The 22,245-nt window shown below is 41.2% G+C and overlaps 1 protein-coding gene across 1 annotated transcript in view; it reads right to left on the reverse strand.

Annotated features, from left to right (window-relative positions):
• Positions 1-922: 922 nt before the first annotated feature.
• Positions 923-22,245, reverse strand: part of tctn (tectonic) — a 107,315-nt gene continuing 85,992 nt past the window's right edge. The window contains exon 7 of the mRNA XM_071672167.1: positions 923-4,596. Coding sequence (XP_071528268.1) covers positions 4,247-4,596 — 350 coding nt within the window. The 3' untranslated portion in view covers positions 923-4,246. The remainder of the gene's footprint in view (positions 4,597-22,245) is intronic.

Below are 22,245 nucleotides of genomic sequence, written 5' to 3' on the forward strand. Positions count from 1 at the left end.
GGAAAGATGGAGTGAAAAAGATTTTGAGTGATCAGGGCCTGAACATGCAGGAGGGTGAAAGGCGGGCAAGGAATAGAGTGAATTGGATCGATGTGGTATACCGGGGTTGACGTGCTTTCAGTGGATTGAATCAGGGCATGTGAAGCATCTGGGGTAAACCATGGAAAGTTGTGTGGGGCCTGGATGTGGAAAGGGAGCTGTGGTTTCGGGCATTACTGCATGACAGCTAGAGACTGAGTGTGAACGAATGGGGCCTTTGTTGTCTTCTCCTAGCGCTACCTCGCACACATGAGGGGGGAGGGGGATGGTATTCCATGTGTGGTGAGGTGGCGATGGGAATGAATAAAGGCAGACAGTGTGAATTGTGTGCATGGGTATATATGTATGTGTCTGTGTGTGTATATATATGTGTACATTGAGATGTATAGGTATGTATATTTGCATGTGTGGACATGGATGTATATACATGTGTATGGGGGTGGGTTGGGCCATTTCTTTCGTCTGTTTCCTTGTGCTACCTCGCAAACGCGGGAGCCAGTGACAAAGCAAAATAAAAATAATAAAAAAAAATATATATATTATACTTTGTCGCTGTCTCCTGCGTTAGCAAGGTAGTGCAAGGAAATAGATGAAAGAATGGCTCAACCCACCTACATGCACATGTATATACATACATGTCCACAGACGCATATATACATACTTACATATCAACGTCTACATACACAGACATATATATATATATATATATATATATATATATATATATATATATATATATATATATATATATATATATATGCACATGTACATAAATCATACTAGCTGCCTTTATTAATTCCCGTCGCCACCTGGCCACACATGAAATGACAATCCCGTCCTCCCGCATGTGCGCGAGGTAGCGTTAGGAAAAGACAACAAAGGCCACACTCGTTCACACTCAGTCTCTAGCTGTCATGTATAATGCACTGAAATCACAGCTCCCTTTCCACATTCAGGCCCCGCAAACCTTTCCATGGTTTACCCCAGACACATCATATACCCTGGTTCAATCCATTGACAGCAAGTTGACCCTGGTATACCACATCATTACAATTCACTCTATTCCTTGGATCACCCTTCTGCATGTTCAGGCCCTGATCACTCAAAATCTTTTTCACTCCATCTTTCCACAAGGGGAGTGGGTGAGGAATGGGAAGTATTTAGGAAAGCAGTGCAGGCAAGTATAAGAAATGCAAGTGGTATGTGAAAAGTGGGTTGTGAGTGGTGGGATGAAGAACTACAGTTGCTAGTGTAAGAAATAAAGAGAGGCTTTTGGGTGGTACTTACAGGAAAAGTGTGCAACTGATTGGGGATGTATGAGAAAGCAGCAGGAGGTCAGGAGGAAGGTGCATATGTAGTCCAGCAATGCCCACTGAAGATCTCTCATACTCATGTACCTATACTTGTGTAAGTCCCTCTTTTTAAACTACGAAAAAGAAGGCAAATGAGAGTTGGAGTGAGTGAGTATTGGTACCCTTTTGGGAGAATAAGATGTTTTGGAAGGAGGTTAATAATAACATCAGTGAAAAAGGCAAAAGGGGAAGTAGTAAGAGGTACTGATGAAGTGAGGGGATGAAATGAGAATCTTAAACTGTTGAATGAAGAGACTCTTTTGAAGGACTATTGAATGTTTGATGATATGCTGGCAGATGTAAGGTTTTGGGTTGGGATAGTATGCGAAATGAGTCATGGAGAGTGGCTTGGTGAAGAAAGTAGATATGGTGATAGCCTTATTTAAGATGAAATGTGGCAAAGTGGCTGGAGTGGATGGTACTGCAGTTGAATTCATTAAGAAAGGGGGTGACTGTTATTGATTGGTTGGTGAGGATTTTCAATGTATGCAGGTACTGTGGTGTGGTGCCTGAGGATTGGCAAAATGCATATATAATGCCACTGTATAGAGGCAAGGGGGATAAAGGTGAGTGTTCCAACTACAGACGCACAAGTTTGTTTAGTACCTGGTAAGTTACATAGGATGGTACTGAGTGAAAGGGTGAAGGCATGTACAGAGCATCAGACTGGGGAGGAGCAATGTGGTTTCAGAAGTGGCACAGGACGAATTCATCAAGTGTTTTCTTTACAGAATGTGTGAAAAATACTTAAGAGAAACATATGGATTTGTATGTGGCATTTGTGAATCTGGAGAAAGCATATGACATGACTGATAAGAATACCTTGTGGAGGGTCTTAAGAAAATATGGTACAGGAGGAAAGCTACTATAAGTAGTAAGAAGTTTTTATTAAGGGTGTAAGACATGTGTACGTGTAGGAAGAGAGGGGAGTGAATGGTTCCAAGTGAAGGATGGTCTGTGGCAAAGATATGTGATGTCACCATGGTTGTTTAATTTGCTTATGGATGGGGTGGTGATAAAGTTAAAAGCAAGAATCTGTTGGGGATGAGAAGACATAAGAAGTGAGTCAGCTGTTGTTTGCTGATGATAATTACTGGTGACAGATTCTAGAGAGAAACTACAGAAGTTGGTGACTGAGTTTGGAAGTGTGTGTAAAGGAAGGGAGGTGAAAGTAAATGTGAATAAAGGAAAGGTTATTAAGTTTAGCAGGGTTGAAGGACAGGTTAGTTATACTGAGTGTGAATTGAGAAACCTTGGAGGAAGTTAAGTGTTTTAGATACCTAGGATAGGACATGGCAGCGAATGGAACCATGGAAGTGGAAGAGAGATGCTAGGTGGTAAGGGGAGAGGGTTTGGGAGCACTGCAGAATGAATGTTAAGAGGGCAAAAATGGGTATGTTTGAAGGCATGGTAGTCCAAAAATTATTATATGGATGCAAGGCACAGGCTATAGAAAAGGCTGTGCAGAGGGTTGTTGTGCTGGAAATAAAATGCTTGAGGACAATAAGTGGCATGAGGTTGTTTGATCAAGTAAGCAATAAAAGAATAAGAAAGTTGTGTTAATAAAAAGAGTGTGATTGAAAGAGGCTGAGGAGGGTGTGCTGAAATGCTTTGGATATATGGAGAGAATGAGAGGAAATAGATTGACAAAGAGGATATATGTGTCAGAAGTGAAGGGAATAAGGAGGATGGGGAGACCAAATTGGAGATGAAAGAATGGAGTAAAAAAGATTTTGAGGGACTGGAGCTGACATGCAGATGGGTGAAAGGGGTGCAAGGGATAGAGTGAAGTGGAACAATATGGTATACTGGAATCAACATGCTGTTAATGGACTGACATGTGAAGTGTCCAGGGTAAACCATGGAAAGGTGTGTGGGGCTTGGTTGTGGACAGGGAGCTGTTTTGTTGCATTACACATAATAGGTAAAGAATGGATGTGGCCTTTTTTTGTCTGTTCCCGGCATTACCTCGCTAAAATGAGAAACAGCAATCAAGTAAGAAAGAAAAAAAGAAAAGTAAGGAAAGCAAACTTATTCAGTAAAGGGAAGAGCAAGGATAAGGAAAAAGGAACAAAATGGGACATGAAGCCATGTGAAGAACAGTACCGAGCATGACTACATTGTAGACCAACAGTTGACACTGTAATCTAAATATAACCAAGGGAAATGAACAATTACTTTATTAAAATGCAAGAGCAAAAAATGCTGTTCTTATTTTCATCTCTAAAATGATATGTGATATGCAAGCTGAAAACAATAACAAATATTGACAGTACCTCTCTTTTTTCATTCCTACCTAGTTCTGGTCTTCTACTAGCTTTTTCTAAAACCATCTTCATAATTCCCCATCTCTGACTCATACATTCATACATACATACTGGCATATCAGGAAATTATTTTCCTCGGCTATCTAGCTATTCAGTTTTAAGTTTCCTGTAGCAGGTTGATGTATCTCTTCCAACAGCATAAGCCAAACACGAGCTCATAAAAATTCCCCACTGTATGCACTGCATTAACTTCTCTATTATTGTCATACTTTTTCTTCACTTTCCCAGCCTTGCTAAAAGAGAGAGATACAGATAGACAGATTATGAATAATATATTCCACTAACCCATATTCTCCCCTATGAAACAGTTCATCTTACCAAAACATGATCATCTCTAATTTAATGCTTTACATAAATGAAAACTACATTCCGTGTCTGCTTTTCCTATGGCCTTGATGATTTTGGTAGTTAACTGGCTTAAATCTATCCCAAAGAACCAACCTGTATTTCCTTTGTAAAATTAACCAATAGAGTGATTCAGACAATGTATATTCAGTATAAAAGTACTACTCAGAAATATGCTTAATGCTAAACATAAAAGAAATACATGCCTAAGAAATTTGCAGATCTGGGCTCTTCTGGTACTAAGATAGGAACCCATTCAGCTACATTATTGATACTTGAATCACCATAGGATGCAATATGCAGTCCACTGACATCATGGAGGGTTGGTCCTAGGAGAAGCTCAAGAAACTGAGACTGTAACATTTGACAGTCATTAAGGTCATCTTGATTCACTTGAATAATGCAACCTGACCTCATTTCCATTCCAAAAGTGACCTGAGAACGTGAATCACATCTTCCTCCTCTTCCTGGAGCAAGGATAGTCAGCCACTGTCCTGGGTCAGTATCAAGGTGAATGGCTTCTTTCAATTCTCCTGTTTAAGTATAAAGGAAATACAGTGAATCTCTATTTGGGTATTGGTACTCACACTAAAAATGTTTCCTAATTTTCATAAAGAAAGGATGACAAATACATTCATTATGAAATAAAAGTTTAAGAGACGGACCAGTATCATAAAAAAAATTGATTTTGAACATAAAACCCAGCACAAATATAGGTTTTGCAGGAAGAAAAACCATTTATTCTAAAGTAGGCAGAACCCTATGAGAATAAAACAACCTGTCCAAGCTACTTTGTCAGGCCACAGTACTGTGGAACCAATCAGACAGCAAGGGAATATGCTGAACAAGAGTAAAGTGAGTGAGTCAGTACACATAGAATGAAAAAAACTGTTTGATTGTAGAGGTAGGGAACCATGAATGTAAAGCTTCCTTTCTGCACAGGGCAAATATGAAATAACAAATTGGCAGTTACTAGAGTCCACATCTCTGGCCTCTTATTGTCTTACTGTGGATGAGAGAGCTTGGGAAGTGAGTCAGTTGGTGTTCGCTGATGATACAGCGCTGGTGGCTGATTCATGTGAGAAACTGCAGAAGCTGGTGACTGAGTTTGGTAAAGTGTGTGAAAGAAGAAAGTTACGAGTAAATGTGAATAAGAGCAAGGTTATTAGGTACAGTAGGGTTGAGGGTCAAGTCAATTGGGAGGTAAGTTTGAATGGAGAAAAACTGGAGGAAGTAAAGTGTTTTAGATATCTGGGAGTGGATCTGGCAGCGGATGGAACCATGGAAGCGGAAGTGAATCATAGGGTGGGGGAGGGGGCGAAACTCCTGGGAGCCTTGAAGAATGTGTGGAAGTCGAGAACATTATCTCGGAAAGCAAAAATGGGTATGTTTGAAGGAATAGTGGTTCCAACAATGTTGTATGGTTGCGAGGCGTGGGCTATGGATAGAGTTGTGCGCAGGAGGGTGGATGTGCTGGAAATGAGATGTTTGAGGACACTGTGTGGTGTGAGGTGGTTTGATCGAGTAAGTAATGTAAGGGTAAGAGAGATGTGTGGAAATAAAAAGAGTGTGGTTGAGAGAGCAGAAGAGGGTGTTTTGAAATGGTCTGGGCACATGGAGAGAATGAGTGAGGAAAGATTGACCAAGAAGATATATGTGTCGGAGGTGGAGGGAACGAGAAGTGGGAGACCAAATTGGAGGTGGAAAGATGGAGTGAAAAAGATTTTGTGTGATTGGGGCCTGAACATGCAGGAGGGTGAAAGGAGGGCAAGGAATAGAGTGAATTGGATCGATGTGTTATACCGGGGTTGACGTGCTGTTAATGGATTGAATCAGGGCATGTGAAGCGTCTGGGGTAAACCATGGAAAGTTGTGTGGGTCCTGGATGTGGAAAGGGAGCTGTGGTTTCGGGCATTATTGCATGACAGCTAGAGACTGAGTGTGAATGAATGGGGCCTTTGTAGTCTTTTCCTAGTGCTACCTCGCACACATGAGGGGGGAGGGGGATGGTATTCCATGTGTGGCGAGGTGGCAATGGGAATGAATAAAGGCAGACAGTGTGAATTGTGTGCATGGGTATATATGTATGTGTCTGTGTGTGTATATATATGTGTACATTGAGATGTATAGGTATGTATATTTGCGTGTGTGGACGTGTATGTATATACATTGTGTATGGGGGTGGGTTGGGCCATTTCTTTCGTCTGTTTCCTTGCGCTACCTCGCAAACGCGGGAGACAGCGACAAAGCAAAATAAAAAAAAAAATATAAAATTATTATTATTACTATTATTATCATTATTAGTATTATACGTTGATGCTGTCTTCCACATTAGCAAGGTAGCACAAGGAAAGAGACGAAAGAATGGCTCAACCCACCCACATACACAAGTATATGCATACACGCCCACATACGCACATATACATACCTATACATACAACATATAAATACACAGACATATACATATATACACACGTACATATTCATATATGGGAGGGTATTGATTGAGAGGGTGAAGGCATGTACAGGGCATCAGATTGGGGAAGAGCAGTGTGGTTTCAGAAGTGGTAGAGGATGTGTGGATCAGGTGTTTCCTTTGAAGAATGTATGTGAGAAATACTTAGAAAAGCAAATGGATTTGTATGCAGCATTTATGGATCTGGAGAAGGCATATGAGAGAGTTGATAGAGATGCTCTGTGGAAGGCATTAAGAATATATGGTGTGGGGGGGCAAGTTGTTAGAAACAGTGAAAAGTTTTTATCGAGGATGTAAGGCATGTGTACGTGTAGGAAGAGAGGAAAGTGATTGGTTCTCTGTGAATATTGGTTTGCGGCAGGGGTGTGTGATGTCTCCATGGTTGTTTAATTTGTTTATGGATGAGGTTATTAGGGAGGTGAATGCAAGAGTTTTGGAAAGAGGGGAAAGTATGCAGTCTGTTGTGGATGAGAGAGCTTGGGAAGTGAGTCAGTTGTTGTTTACTGATGATACAGCACTGGTGGCTGATTCGCGTGAGAAACTACAGAAGCTGGTGACTGAGTTTGGTAAGGTGTGTGAAAGAAGAAAGCTGAGAGTAAAGGTGAATAAGAGCAAGGTTATTAGGTACAGTTGGGTTGAAGGCCAAGTCAATTGGGAGGTAAGTTTGAATGGAGAAAAACTTGAGGAAGTGAAGTGTTTTAGATCTCTGGGAGTGGATTTGGCAGCGGATGGAACCATGAAAGCGGAAGTGAATCATAGGGTGGGGGAGAGGGCGAAAGTTCCGGGAGCATTGAAGAATGTGTGGAAGTCGAGAACATTATCTCAGAAAGCAAAAGTGGGTATGTTTGAAGGATTAGTGGTTCCAACAATGTTATATGGTTGCGAGGCGTGGGCTACGGATAGAGTTGTGCGGAGGAGAGTGGATGTGCTGAAAATGAGATGTTTGAGGACAATATGTGATGTGAGGTGGTTTGATCGAGTAAGTAATAATAGGGTAAGAGAGATGTGTGGTAATAAAAAGAGTGTGGTTGAGAGAACAGAAGAGGGTGTTTTGAAATGGTATGGTCACATGGAGAGAATGAGTGAGGAAAGATTGACCAAGAGGATATATGTGTCAGAGGTGGAGGGAATGAGGAGAAGTGGGAGACCAAATTGGAGGTGGAAAGATGGAGTGAAAAAGATTTTGAGTGATTGGGGCCTGAACATGGAGGAGGGTGAAAAGCATGCAAGGAATAGAGTGAATTGGAACAATGTGGTATACCAGGGTCGACGTGCTGTCAATGGATTGAACCAGGACGTGTGAAGCATCTAAGGTAAACCATGGAAAGTTCTGTGGGGCCTGGATGTGGAAAGGGAGCTATGGTTTTGTCAATCTTTCCTTACTCATTCTCTCCATGCGACGAAACCATTTCAGTACAACCCCTTCTGCTCTCTCAACCACACTCTTTTTATTACCACACATCTCTCTTACCCTTTCATTACTTACTTGATTAAACCACCTCACCACATATTGTCTTCAAACGTCTCATTTGCAATACATCCACCCTCCTCTGAACAACCCTATCTATTGCCCATGCCTCACAACCATATAACATTGTTGGAACCACTACTCCTTCAAGCATACCCATTTTTGCTCTCTTGAGATAATGTTCTCACCTTCCATACATTCTTCAATGCTCCGAGCACCTTTGCCCACTCACCCACCCTGTGACTCACTTCCGCTTCCATGGTTCCATCCGCTGCCAAATCCACTCCCAGATATCTAAAACACCTCACTTCCTCCAGTTTTTCTCTATTATTCAAACTAATCTAAATTACTGGTCCTTCAACCCTACTGAACCTAATCACCTTGCTCTTATTCACATTTACTCTCAGCTTTCTTCTTTCACACACCTTACCAAACTCAATCACTAACTTCTGCAGTTTCTCACCCGAATCAGCCACCAGCACTGTATCATCAGTAAACAAGAACTGACTCACTTCCCAAGCCCTCTCATCCACAACAGACTGCATAATTGCCCCTCTCTCCAAAACTCTTGCACTCACCTCTCTAACAACCCTATCCATAAACAAATTAAACAGCCATAGAGACATCACACTCCCCTTCCGCAAACCAACATTCACTGAGAACCAATCACTTTCCTCTCTTCCTACTCGTACACATGCCTTACATCCTCAATAAAAAATTTTCACTGCTTCTAGCAACCTACCTCCGACACAATATACTCTTAATACCTTCCACAGGACTATCAACTCTATCAGTATGCCTCCTCCAGATTCATAAAGGCTACATACAAATCCATCTGCTTTTCTAAGTATTTCAACACAATATACTCTTAATACCTTCCACAGGACATCTCTGTCAACTCTATCAGTATGCCTTCTCCAGATCCATAAAGGCTACATACAAATCCATCTGCTTTTCTAAGTATTTCCCACGTACATTCTTCAAAGCAAACACCTGATCCACACATCCTCTACCACTTCTGAAACCACACGGCTCCTCCCCAATCTGGTGCTCTGCACATGCCTTGACCCTTTCGATCAATACTCTCCCTTATAATTTCCCAGGATTAATCAACAAACTTGTACCTCTGTAATTTCAACACTCACCTTTATCCCCTTTGCCTTTGTGCCATGGCACTATACATGCATTCCGCCAATCCTCAGGCACTTCTTGAACCATATGTACATTGAATATCCTCACCAACTAGTCAACAACACAGCCAACCCCTTTTATGATAAATTCCACAGCAATACCATCTAAACCCGCCGCCTTTATGGTTTTCTTTTCCGCAAAGCTTTCACTACCTCTCCTCTGTTTATCAAATCATTCTCCCTGACCCTCTCACTTCGCACAACACCTCGACCAAAACACCCTATATCTACCACTCTTATCATCAAACACATTCAACAAATCTTCAAAATACTCACTCCATCTCCCTCTCACTTCACTACTACTTGTTATTACCTCCCCATTTGCCCCCTTCACCAATGTTCCCATTTGTTCTCTTATCTTATGCACTTTATTTGCCTCCTGCCAAAACTTCTTTTTATAATCCCAACAATCGAATCATACTCTCTCACCCCAACTCTCATTTGCCCTCTTTATCACCTCTTGCACCTTTCTCTTGACCTCTTTCTTTTATACATCTTTCATTATATATATTTGTATTTATTTATAGATTTATTATACTTTGTCAGTGTCTCCCGCAAGGTTATTAGGTACAGTAGGGTTGAGAGACAAGTCAATTGGGAGGTAAGTTTGAATGGAGAAAAACTGGAGGAAGTAAAGTGTTTTACATATCTGGGAGTGGATTTGGCAGCGGATGGAACCATGGAAGTGGAAGTGAATCATAGGGAGGGAGCGACAGTTCTGGGAGCGTTGAAGAATGCAGGGAAGTTAAGAGCATTATCTTGGAAAGCAAAATTGGGTATGTTTCAAGGAATAGTAGTTCCAACAATGTTATATGGATGTGAGGTGTGCGTTATGGATAGAGTTGTGTGGAGGAGGGTGGATGTGCTGGAAATGAGATGTTTGAGGACAATATGTGGTGTGAGGTGGTTTGATCAAGTAAGTAATAATAGGGTAAGAGAGATGTGTGGTAATAAAAAGAGTGTGGCTGAGAGAGCAGATCAGGGTGTTTTGAAATGGTTTGGTCACATAGAGTGAATGAGTGAGGAAAGATTGACAAATATATGTGTCAGAGGTGGAGGGAATGAGGAGAAGTGGGAGACCAAATTGGAGGTGGAAGGATGGAGTGAAAAAGATTTTGAGTGATCGGGGCCTGAACATGCAGGAGGGTGAAAGGCATGCAAGGAATAAAGGGAATTTAAATGATGTGGTATACCGGGGTCGACATGCTGTAAATGGATTGACCTAGGGCATGTGAAGCATCTGGGGTGAACCATGGAAAGTTTTGTGGGGTCTGGATGTGGAAAGGGAGCAGTGGTTTCGGTGCATTATACATGACAGCTAGAGACTGAGTGTGAACGAATGTGGCCTTTGTTGTCTTTTCCTAATGCTCCTTCGCGCACATGTGGGGGGAGGGAGTTGTCATTTCATGTGTGGCAGGGTGGCGACAGGAACGAATTAGGGCAGACTATAAATTATGTACATGTGTATATATGTACATGTCTATGTGTGTATGTATATGTATACGTTGAGATGTCTAGGTATGTATATTTGCGTGTGTGGATGTGTATGTATATACATGTGTATGTGGGTGGGTCGGTTGGGCCATTCTTTCATCTGTTTCCTTGCGCTACTTCGCTAACGCAGGAGACAGCGACAAAGCAAACAAATAAATAAATATTGTTTATTATACTCTGTTGCTGTCTCCCGCATTAGCAAGGTGGCGCAAGGAATTAGACAAAAGAATGGCCAAACCCACCCATATACAAATGTATATACATACATGTCCACACACGCAAATATACATACCTATACATCTCACCGTATACATATACATACAAACATAGACATATACATATATACACATGTACATAATTCATAGTCTGCCCTTATTTGTTCCCGTCGCCACCCTGCCACACATGAAATGACAATCCCTTTCCGATGCATGTGCGCGAGGGAGCACTAGGAAACGACAACAAAGGCCACATTCATTCACACTCAGTCTCTAGCTGTCATGCATAATGCACCAAAACCACAGCTACCTTTCCACATCCAGGCCCCACAAAACTTTCCATGGTTCACCCCAGACGCTTCACATGCCCTGGTTCAATCCATTGACAGCATGTCGACCCCGGTATACCACATCGTTCCAATTCACTCTATTCCTTGCATGTCTTTCACCCTCCTGCATGTTCAGGCCACGATCACTCAAAATCTTTTTCACTCCATCCTTCCACCTCCAATTTGGTCTCCCATTTCTCCTCATTCCCACCACCTCTAACACATATATCCTCTTTGTCAATCTTTCCTCACTCATTCTCTCCATGTGACCAAACCATTTCAAAACACCATCTTCTGCTCTCTCAACCACACTCTTTTTATTACCACACATCTCTCTTACCCTTTCATTACTTACTCGGTCAAACCACCTCACACCACATACTGTCCTCAAACATCTCATATCCAGCAAATCCACCCTCCTCCGCACAACTCTATCCATAGCCCACCCATCGCAACCATATATCATTGTCAGAACCACTATTACTTCAAACATACCCATTTTTGCTTTCCGAGATAATGTTCTCACCTTCCACACATTTTTCAATGCTCCCAGAACTTTTGCCCCCTCCCCCACCTTATGACTCACTTCAGCTTCCATGGTTCCATCCGCTGCCAAATCCACTCTAAGATATCTAAAACACTTCACTTCCTCCAGTTTTTCTCCAATCAAACTTACCTCCCAATTGAATTGTCCCTCGACTGTACTGTACCTAATAACCTTGCTCTTATTCACCTCTACTCTCAGCTTTCTTCTTTCACACACTTTACCAAACTCAGTCACCAGCTTGGGGAAGAACAGTGTGATTTCAGAAGTGGTAGAGGATGTATGTATCAGGTGTTTGCTTTGAAAAATGTATGCGAGAAATACTTAGAAAAGCAAATTGATTTGTATGTAGCATTTATGGATCTGGAGAAGGCATACGTTAGAGTTGACAGAGATGCTCTGTCGAAGGTATTAAGAATATATGGTGTGGGAGGTAAGTTGTTAGAAGCAGTGAAAAGTTTTTATCAAGGATGTAAGGCATGTGTATGTGTAGTTGTAGGAAGAGAGGAGAGTGATTGGTTCTCAATGAATGTTGTTTTGCGGCAGGGGTGCGTGATGTCTTCATGGTTGTTAAATTTATCTATGGATGGGGTTGTTAGAGGGGTGAATGCAAGAGTTTTGGAAAGAAGGGCAAGTATGCAGTCTGTTGTGGATGAGAGAGCTTTGGAAGTGAGTCAGTTGTTGTTTGCTGATGATACAGCGCTGGTGGTTGATTCGGGTGAGAAACTGCAGAAGCTGGTGGCTGAGTTTGGTAAAGTGTGTGAAAGAAGAAAACTGAGAGTAAATGTGAATAAGAGCAAGGTTATTAGGTACAGTAGGGTTGAGGGACAAGTCAATTGGGAGGTAAGTTTGAATGGAGATAAAACTGGAGGAAGTGAAGTGTTTTAGATATCTGGGAGTGGATTTGGCAGCAGATGGAACCATGGAAGCGGAAGTGAATCATAGGGTGGGGGAGGGGGCAAAAGTTCTGGGAGCGCTGAAAAATGTGTAGGAGTCAAGAATGTTATCTTGGAAAGCAAAAATGGGTATGTTTGCAAGAATAGTGGTTCCAACAATGTTATATGGTTGTGAGGCATAGGCTATAGATAGAGTTGTGCAGAGGAGGGTGGATGTGCTGAAAATGAGTTGTAGCACTAGGAAAAAACAACAAAGGCCACATTCGTTCACACTCAGTCTCTAGCTGTCATGTACAATGCACCGAAACCACAGCTCCCTTTCCACATCCAGGCTCCATAAAACTTTCCATGGTTTACCCCAGACACTTCACATGCTCTGGTTCAATCCATTGAAAGCATGTCGACCACAGTATACCACATCATTCCAATTCACTCTATTCCTTGCACGCCTTTCACCCTCCTGCATGTTCAGGCCCGATCACTCAAAATCTTTTTCACTCCATCTTTCCACCTCTAATTTGGTCTCCCACTTCTCATTCCCTCCACCTCTGACACATATATCCTCTTTGTCAATCATTCCTCACTCATTCTCTTCATGTGACCAAACCATTTCAAAACACCCTCTTCTGCTCTTTCAACCACACTCTTTTTATTACCACACATCTCTCTCTTACCCTTTCATTACTTACTCGATCAAACCACCTCACACCACATTTTATCCTCAAACATCTCATTTCCAGCACATCCACCCTCCTCCGCACAGCTCTTATCTATAGCCCACGCCTCACAACCATATAACATTGTCGGAACCACTATTCCTTCAAACATATCCGTTTTTGCTTTCCAAGATAATGTTCTCACCTTCCATAAATTTCTCAACGCTCCCAGAACTTTCACCCCTTCCCCACCATATGACTCACTTCTGCTTCCATGGTTCCATCCACTGCCAAATGCACTCCCAGATATCAAAAACACTTCACTTCCTCCAGTCTTTCTCCATTCAAACTTATCTCCTAATTGACTTGTCCCTCAACTCTACTGTACCTTATAGCCTTGCTCTTATTCACATCTACTCTTAGTTTTCTTCTTTCACACACTTTACCAAACTCAGGCACCAGCTTTTGCAATTTCTCACATGAATCAGCCACCAGCGCTGTATCATCAGCAAAAAAACAACTGACTCACTTACCAAGCTCTCTCATCCACAACAGACTGCATACTTGCCCTTCTCTCCAAAACTCTTGCATTCACCTCTCTAACAACCCAATCCATAAACAAATTAAACACCATGAAAACATCACACACCCCTGCCACAAAACGACATTCACTGAGAATCAATCACTTTCTCTCTTCCTACTCATACACATGCCTTACATCCTCAATAAAAATTTTTCACTGCCTCCAACAACATATATTCTTAATACCTTCCACAGAGCATCTCTATCATATGCCTTCTCCAGATCCATAAATGCTCCATACAAATCCATTTGCTTTTCTAAGTATTTCTCACATACATTCTTCAAAGCAAACACCTGATCCACACATCCTCTACCACTTCTGAAACCACATTGCTCTTCCCCAATCTGATGCTCTGTACATGCCTTCACCCTCTCAGTCATTACCCTCCCATATAATTTCCCTGGAATACTCAACAAACTTATACCTCTGTAATTTCAGCACTCACCTTTATCCCCTTAACCTTTATAAATGGCACTAAGCAAGCATTCCGCCAATCCTCATGCATCTCACCATGAGTCATACATACAATAAATAACCTTAACAACCAGTCAACAACACAGTCGCCCTCTTTTTTAGTAGATTTCACTGTAATACCATCCAAACCTGCTGTCTTGCTGGCTTTCATATTCCACAAGGCTTTTACTACCTCTTCTCTGTTTACCAAAATCATTCTCCCGAACCCTCTCACTTTGCACACCACCTGATCCACACTTCCTCTACCACTTCTGAAATGACACTGCCCTTCCCCAATCTGATGCTCTGTACATGCCTTCACCCTCTCAATCAATACCCTCCCATATAATTTCCCTGGAATACTCAACAAACTTATACCTCTGTAATTTGAGCACTCACCTTTATCCCCTTAACCTTTGTACAATGGCACTAAGCAAGCATTCCGCCAATCCTCATGCATCTCACCACGAGTAATACATACAATGAATAACCTTAACAACCAGTCAACAACACAGTCACCCTCTTTTTTAATCAATTCCACTGTAATACCATCCTAACCCGCTGTCTTGCCGGCTTTCATATTCCGCAAAGCTTTTACTACCTCTTCTCTGTTTACCAAATCATTCTCCCTAACCCTCTCACTTTGCACACCACCTCGACCAAACCACCCTATATCTGCCACTCTATCAACAAACACATTCAAGAAACCTTCAAAATACTCACTCCCATCTCCTTCTCAGATCACCACTACTTGTTTTGACCTCCCCATTAGCCCCCTTCACTGATGTTCCCATTCTTTTCCCTTGTCTTACGCACTTATTTACCTCCTTCCAATACATCTTTTTATTCTCCCTAAAATTTAATGATACTCTCTCACCCCAACTCTCATTTGCCCTCTTTTTCACCTCTTGCACCTTTCTCTTGACCTCCTGCCTCTTTCTTTCATACATCTCCCAGTCATTTGCATTATTTCCCTGCAAAAATCGTCCAAATGCCTCTCTCTACTCTTTCACTAATAATCTTACTTCTTCATCCCACCACTCACTACCCTTTCTAAACAACCCACCTCCCACGCTTCTCATGCCACAAGCATCTTTTGCGCAAGCCATCGCTGCTTCCCTAAATACATCCCATTCCTCCCCCAATCCCCTTTTGTCCTTTGTTCTCACCTTTTTCCATTCTGTACTCAGTCTCGTTGTTCTCACCTTTTTCCATTCTGTACTCAGTCTCTCCTGTTACTTCCTCACACAAGTCTCCTTCCTAAGCTCACTTACTCTCACCACTCTCTTCACCCCAACATTCTCTTTTCTTTTCTGAAAACCTCTACAAATCTTCTCCTTCGCCTCCACAAGATAATGATCAGACATCTCTCCAGTTGCACCTCTCAGCACATTAACATCCAAAAGTCTCTCTCTCTCGCGTCTATCAATTAACACGTAATCCAATAACACTCTCTGGCCATCTCTCCTACTTACATATGTATACTTATGTATATCTCTCTTTTCAAACCAGGTATTCCCAATGATCTGTCCTTTTTCAGCACACAAATCTACAAGCTCTTCACCATTTCCATTTACAACACTGAACACCCCATGTACACCAATTATTCCCTCAACTGCCACATTACTCACCTTTGCATTCAAATCACCCTGTCTTGTGCATCAAAACTACTAACACACTCACTCAGTTGCTCCCAAAACACTTGCCTCTCATGATCTTTCTTCTCATGCCCAGGTGCATATGCACCAATAATCACCCATCTCTCTCCATCCACTTTCAGTTTTACCCATATCAATGTAGAGTTTACTTTCCTATACTCTATCACATACTCCCACCACTTCTGTTTCAGGACTAGTGCTACTCCTTCCCTTACTCCTGTCCTCTCACCAACCCCTGACTTTACTCCCAAGACATTTCCAAACCACTCTTACCCTTTACCCTTGAGCTTTGTTTCACTCACAGCCAGAAGATCCAGGTTCCTTTCCTCAAACATACTACCTATCCTCCTTTTTTCTCATCTTGGTTACATCCACACACATTTAGACACCCAATCTGAGCTTTCGAGGAGGATGAGCACTCCCTGCGTGACTCCTTCTTCCGTTTCCCCTTTTAGAAAGTTAAAATATACGGATGGGAGGGTTTCCAGCCCCCCACTCCCGTCCCCTTTAGTCGCCATCTACGACACATGAGGAATGCCTGGGAAGTATTTTTTCTTTATAAAATTAGAGAAGAGATAGAAAAGAATGAAAACAAGCACAGAGGATTCTTCCAACAGCAGGGAAATAGCTTTTCTTACTTTAATACCTAAATGTCCTAACTATGGATGGCGCTCTATACACCTCCGAGAGCAAGTCCACTTAAAGAGGGGAAACCTTTTGAAAAACCCAAGGAAAACATTAAAAAAGACAAAACATTACTCTAGGAGGAGTTGGTAGGAACATTAGGTAGAAGTTGTAGGTTGGAACATTAAGTATAAGTAGTTGGCAGGAACAGTACGTAAGAACCTCTAGAAACACAGCACTAGAGCTGCCTTCTGCCAGTGGCCTGTTAAGGGTGAGGCACTAAAGGCTAAAAAGCAGCACTGGAGTTCATGAATTAGGGATCCCCCCTCTTCAAGTTCACATCAAGGATGAGCCTTACTTGAAAAAATGGAGAGATTACTGAAAGGGAAAAAAATGGGACAAGGAAAAGAATTTACAAATTTTGGAGGAAGTGAAAAACCTGTCTTAAAATGTGAAGTCACAGTTCTTGGGAAAGATATGAAAGGATAAGGTTCCAAAGCTTTGAGATGTCGGAAATAAAAAGTCATGAAAACAGCCCACCCTTGAGTTTCCAATGAACACAGTAATTATGTGACACAGCAACCTCCATAGTACTGCATAGTCTAGCTAGTGGAGGAAGCACACAAACTGCCAGCTCTCAGGAGCAAAAACCAATGTAATTCTTATAGGAGAGGGAAAGAACCAACACTGTAGCATAGGGCAAGAAGGTCAAGTTTGGAAGTTAGCCTGGAAGAGTTTATAAGTCAGACGGCTTTCTACTCAACTCATAAGGATGGAGTGCTAAAAACATCCCAGATGTGAGAGCAGTACTCCATAAAGAAGAGATCAGTTACAGCAACTGTCCAGAAGAAAAGAACTTTTGACATCTAAACAGGATTCCTAGTTTCTTAAGAGGCAGACTTAGCAACTTCCATAATGTGGGGTTTCCCAGATAGAATGCATGCTACAGTAATACCAAGTATGTTTATGGAGTCAAGAGGCAAAAGTACAGAATCATTGAAGGAGAGACGGAAATTGTGAGGAATTTTCGAGAAAGAGATGGGCAGGAACTGGACCTTGGAGACATTAAACTTAGCCATATTTCATCTAACCCACTGAGATATCCTGTCCAAGTCTGAGTTTATTGTGGAAATTGTTTCAAGACAAGATGCTGACTGAGTGAGAGAAGGAGCAGAATTGAAGGATGTGGAGAAAAGCAATGTTGAGTCATTAGCATATGAATATACTTGGTAATTTGTAGAGGAAAAGAAATCGTTCATAAATAGGAGAAAAGTGTAGGAGGCTGGACAGAACCTTGAGGGACATCAGTGTTGATGACAAAAGGGAGAGGCTGATTCATCAACAACCACAGAGACAGATCAACCTGAGAGGAAGCTATATATGAGGGAACAAAGTGAAGGAGGAAAACCAAAAGTGGGTAGCTTGGAGATGAGACTCCATTGCCACACCCTGTTAAAAGCTTTGGATATATCAACGGCAACTGCATAGGATTCCCTAAAATCTTTCAAGGATAATAATGAGACATTGGTAAGATAAAAAGGAATATCACCAGTGGATCTCAGTTCATGGAATTCATACTGGTGATTATCGGAAGACTGAGATTCAAGATGTCTGAGGATATGGGAAATGAGGAGGGATTCAAAGACTGGAAATGGTGGATGTCAAAGCAAGGGGTTAAAACAGTTACCCTTCTTAGGAATGAGATGTACCAATGCATGCTTCCAAGAAGTAATGGTTTAGATTTTCAAACAGAATCGGGAAAGACGAGCAAGCACAGATGCAAGTTCAGAGGCACACTCTTTCAGTACATGGAGATGGATGCTATCAGGACCATAAATTTTGCCTGTGTCCAGGGAGAGAAGCACTTTTCAGACAGTTTAAAGAGAGATTAAAGGAAACATCAAAGGGTGAAGGAATGTTAGTCATCCAAGGCAGAGTCGGAAGAAAAACAGGAACTGAAGAGAGTTGCACTGTCTATGGGAGAGACAGTTAAAGTACCATCATAATGGAAAAGTGAAGGAAAGGTTAAATGACAAAAGTTGTTAGTGATGCCCTTAGTTAAAGACCAGAAAGTCCTATCAGTGGATGATGAAGAGAGGTTATTGCACTTGCTCTGACCAAAAAACACTTCTGCCATGGCCATCCCTTTGAGGGAGTTTCTGGAGGGAATGGGCATCAGAGATATGACAAATAGATAGAACATTACCCTAGGAAACAACTTGGCCTTCCCCCTGGACTGACCTCTCATGAGGCAACATATCCAGGTCTAAACAAACAGTGATCAAGCAGATCAAAGCATGGTATCATCTAAAACAGGAGCCTCTTACCTTATATCAAGGACCCCAGCACACATCCCTGGTTTTACATGGATTACAGGTAACCTCATTTACAGTGTCCTCAATAAACCATGTCCACCTCCCCATACATTTTTAAAGGCAATGTTACACTTGCATTTCAGTACTTTGTCATCTCTCCTTGGTCTTGATTATAATCTGCAGACATCTGGGCATGGAACTGGGAAGGTCCCTGAAGTATTCTAGGTCCATGTTTTGCATTCACAGGATCTTGATCTCATGAATGAAGCTAAACACTGATGTGTTGAAGGAAGCAGCCACCAGATTGTGCATCCAAAACTCTCAGTGTGCCTCGTATTCTCATGTGTACTTGCATTTTCTTGCTTCAAGGGAGAGTAAAGAAAAAAACATCCTTACCTCATGATAACCTAAGGCACACTGAGGAGGTTTGCTGGTGCTCATGCTGTTAGAAACAACAGTCAATATGACTTGATGTACAATGATTTCAATCTTGGAACATCATATGTTTGTACCAACAATAACCCTTAGCCGAGTGTTTTTTGCCTTCAAAAATACATGGGGTGGACAATACTTTTTGCAGACACTGTAGTTTGAAATTCATCAGGGTAAAGTTTCAATCAGTCCCATTATTTGCCTACTGTCATTAAAAGCTGACAAGGCCTCAGTCAAGCAAAGGCCCTTGTCGGTAAGCAACTTGCTCCTTTTCCTATTTTTCATTAAATTCAGAAAAAGTCTGAAGTCAGCAAGCATATCTCAAACTTCTTAAACATCAACAGACAGCAGGCCCTACTTATTGCTCACATGCATATCTTCAGTTTACATACATCAAAATGAATAGACTATTATATATAACGTGCCATTGAGGTGGCACACAATAATTATCCAATCTTTGAACTAACACCAAGGCCTCCCTTAACCTCAAATGGTTCCTGCAAGGTTACATGGATGTGCCAACAAAGAGTCAGGAAGGAGAGCAAAAGAGCAGCAACTCCTACTTCTTGTCTAGTTTCCATCCAAACCAGTCACTGACGACAACCTACCCTTCTACCAATTTTGCTTGTATGATGCACACTTTTTTCTTTTCCCTCACAAATCTATATGGGACCCATGGAAATGTAACGTCCAAGTGGACTGAATCCAAGTCCTGTTTAAACCCCTGTAGCGTTTTGACTTTGTATATCTAAAGCTTATATGAAACAGGTAGCAATTTAAGGATTGCTGTAGCAACCTTTAAATCTAAGCTTAAGATTACTGACAGCAACATTTTTGATAAATCATGCATTAATAATTATATTTCATCTTAGATTATATCTCTGTACATATATGAATGAGGTAGGGGAGAAAGAATTCTACCTCTATGTTCCCCGAGTGTTGCAGAAGGCAACTAAAGGGGGCAGGAAAAAGGAGCTGAAAACCCTTCCCTTCTCGTATCTTAATTTTCATAAGAGAAAACATCATACTGATGTTTACTTTTTATCTACATACATTTTGAAAATTTAGTTTATCATTTTTGTTTCACAGCTTCTTATGAGTTAGTTTCTTAGACAAAAGGCACTTCTTTAGTTCATCCTTCCACTGCTTTGGTTTCATTAAAAAAAAAAAAGATCTTGTATGCACAGGCACATACTCTGTCTTCTGGTTAGGAAGGTTTAATGAAACTTTTACAAGCTACATTTTTATATAATTTTTATCGACCATACCCTCACAGATTTGTCAGTCAAAAGCAATGCAAAGATCATTAAAATCTGCAAGCATTAAATACTTATTTTTTCACAACTGTCATGTTGACTAACATTGTATACAGTGTTGAAAGTGATCTCAAAAGAAAATTGTTGGGATCACTTGTAGCTAACTTTTCTCTATCTTCAACATTATCAATGAGATCCTCATCTACATGAAGAAGTAATTCTAACATATTTGTGTAACAAATATGTTTCTCAGCTTCTCACGTATTCCCTGTGTGTCATAGAAGGTGACTAAATGGGGATGGAGAGGGGGGCTGGAAATCCTCCCCTCTTGTTTTTAACTTTTCAAAAGGAGGAACAGAGAAGGGGGTCCAAGTGAGGATATTCCCTCAAAAGTTCAGTCCTCTGTTCTTGACACTACCTCACTAATGCTAGAAATGGCGAATAATATGAATGTTTCTGAACTGATTGGATTAGGACACTATCTAGCAGATCCAGTTAAAATCCATGCCTGGAGCTACTGGAAAGAAAATTTCTCTACTAGATATCAGACTGTTAAAACCTACTACACCAAAATAACTTTCATTTCAAATTTCTGCTAAATGATCATAATTTTTTTGTCTATCTCTTCTGTCTACGTAGGGGGTCTATAAACAAGTATTACTAATATCTTTTATGAAGCTTACCTTTGATTTCTACAAAAATGAAGATCAACATTTTCCATTACATGAATAAGATGAGCTTTAACAAAGAGCATGACACCACTACCTACTTTAGTACCACATCATTATTAAAATGAGGTACCTCTGAATTATGCATTTGGCAAGAAATCTGTATTTCTGACATCTTACTAAGATTCAGAAACACTAGTTATACCTCAAAATTTCCATCTAATGCTGTTGTTTAAGTGGCATGAATGAGATGGTTTCATAAATAGGATATACCTAACAAACAAAATTGTTTGTAGCCAAGTCAACATTAATAAAGAAAACCTGTACACATATCGAATGGGAGCTGTAAAATGCTATCAGTGCTAGGATGACTGTTAGTACGCATTTCTCACACTCTGAGTGAAACAAAGCTCAAGGGTAAAGGGGAAGAATGGTTTGGGAATGTCTTGGGAGTAAAGTCAGGGGTTAGTGAGAGGACAAGAGAAAGGGAAGAAGTAGCACTACTCCTGAAACAGGAGTGGTGGGAGTATGTGATAGAGTGTAAGAAAGTAAACTCTAGATAGATATGGGTAAAACTGAAAGTGGATGGAGAGAGATGGGTGATTATTGGTGCATATGCACCTGGGCATAAGAAAGATCATGAGAGGCAAGTGTTTTGGGAGCAGCTGAGAGAGTGTGTTAGTAGTTTTGATGCACAAGACTGGGTTATAGCGATGGGTGATTTGAATGCAGACAGTGAGTAATGTGACAGTTCAGGGAATAATTGGTGTATCTGGGATTTTCAGTGTTGTAAATGGTAATGGTGAAGAGCTTGTAGATTTGTGCTGAAAAAGGACTGGTGATTGGAAATACCTGGTTTAAAATGAGAGATATACTTAAGTAAACGTATGTAAGCAGGAGAAATAGCCAGAGAGCGTTATTGGAT

This window comes from Panulirus ornatus, chromosome 17, assembly GCF_036320965.1.
Source record: "Panulirus ornatus isolate Po-2019 chromosome 17, ASM3632096v1, whole genome shotgun sequence".
In the NCBI taxonomy this organism is placed as follows: Eukaryota; Metazoa; Arthropoda; class Malacostraca; order Decapoda; family Palinuridae; genus Panulirus; species Panulirus ornatus.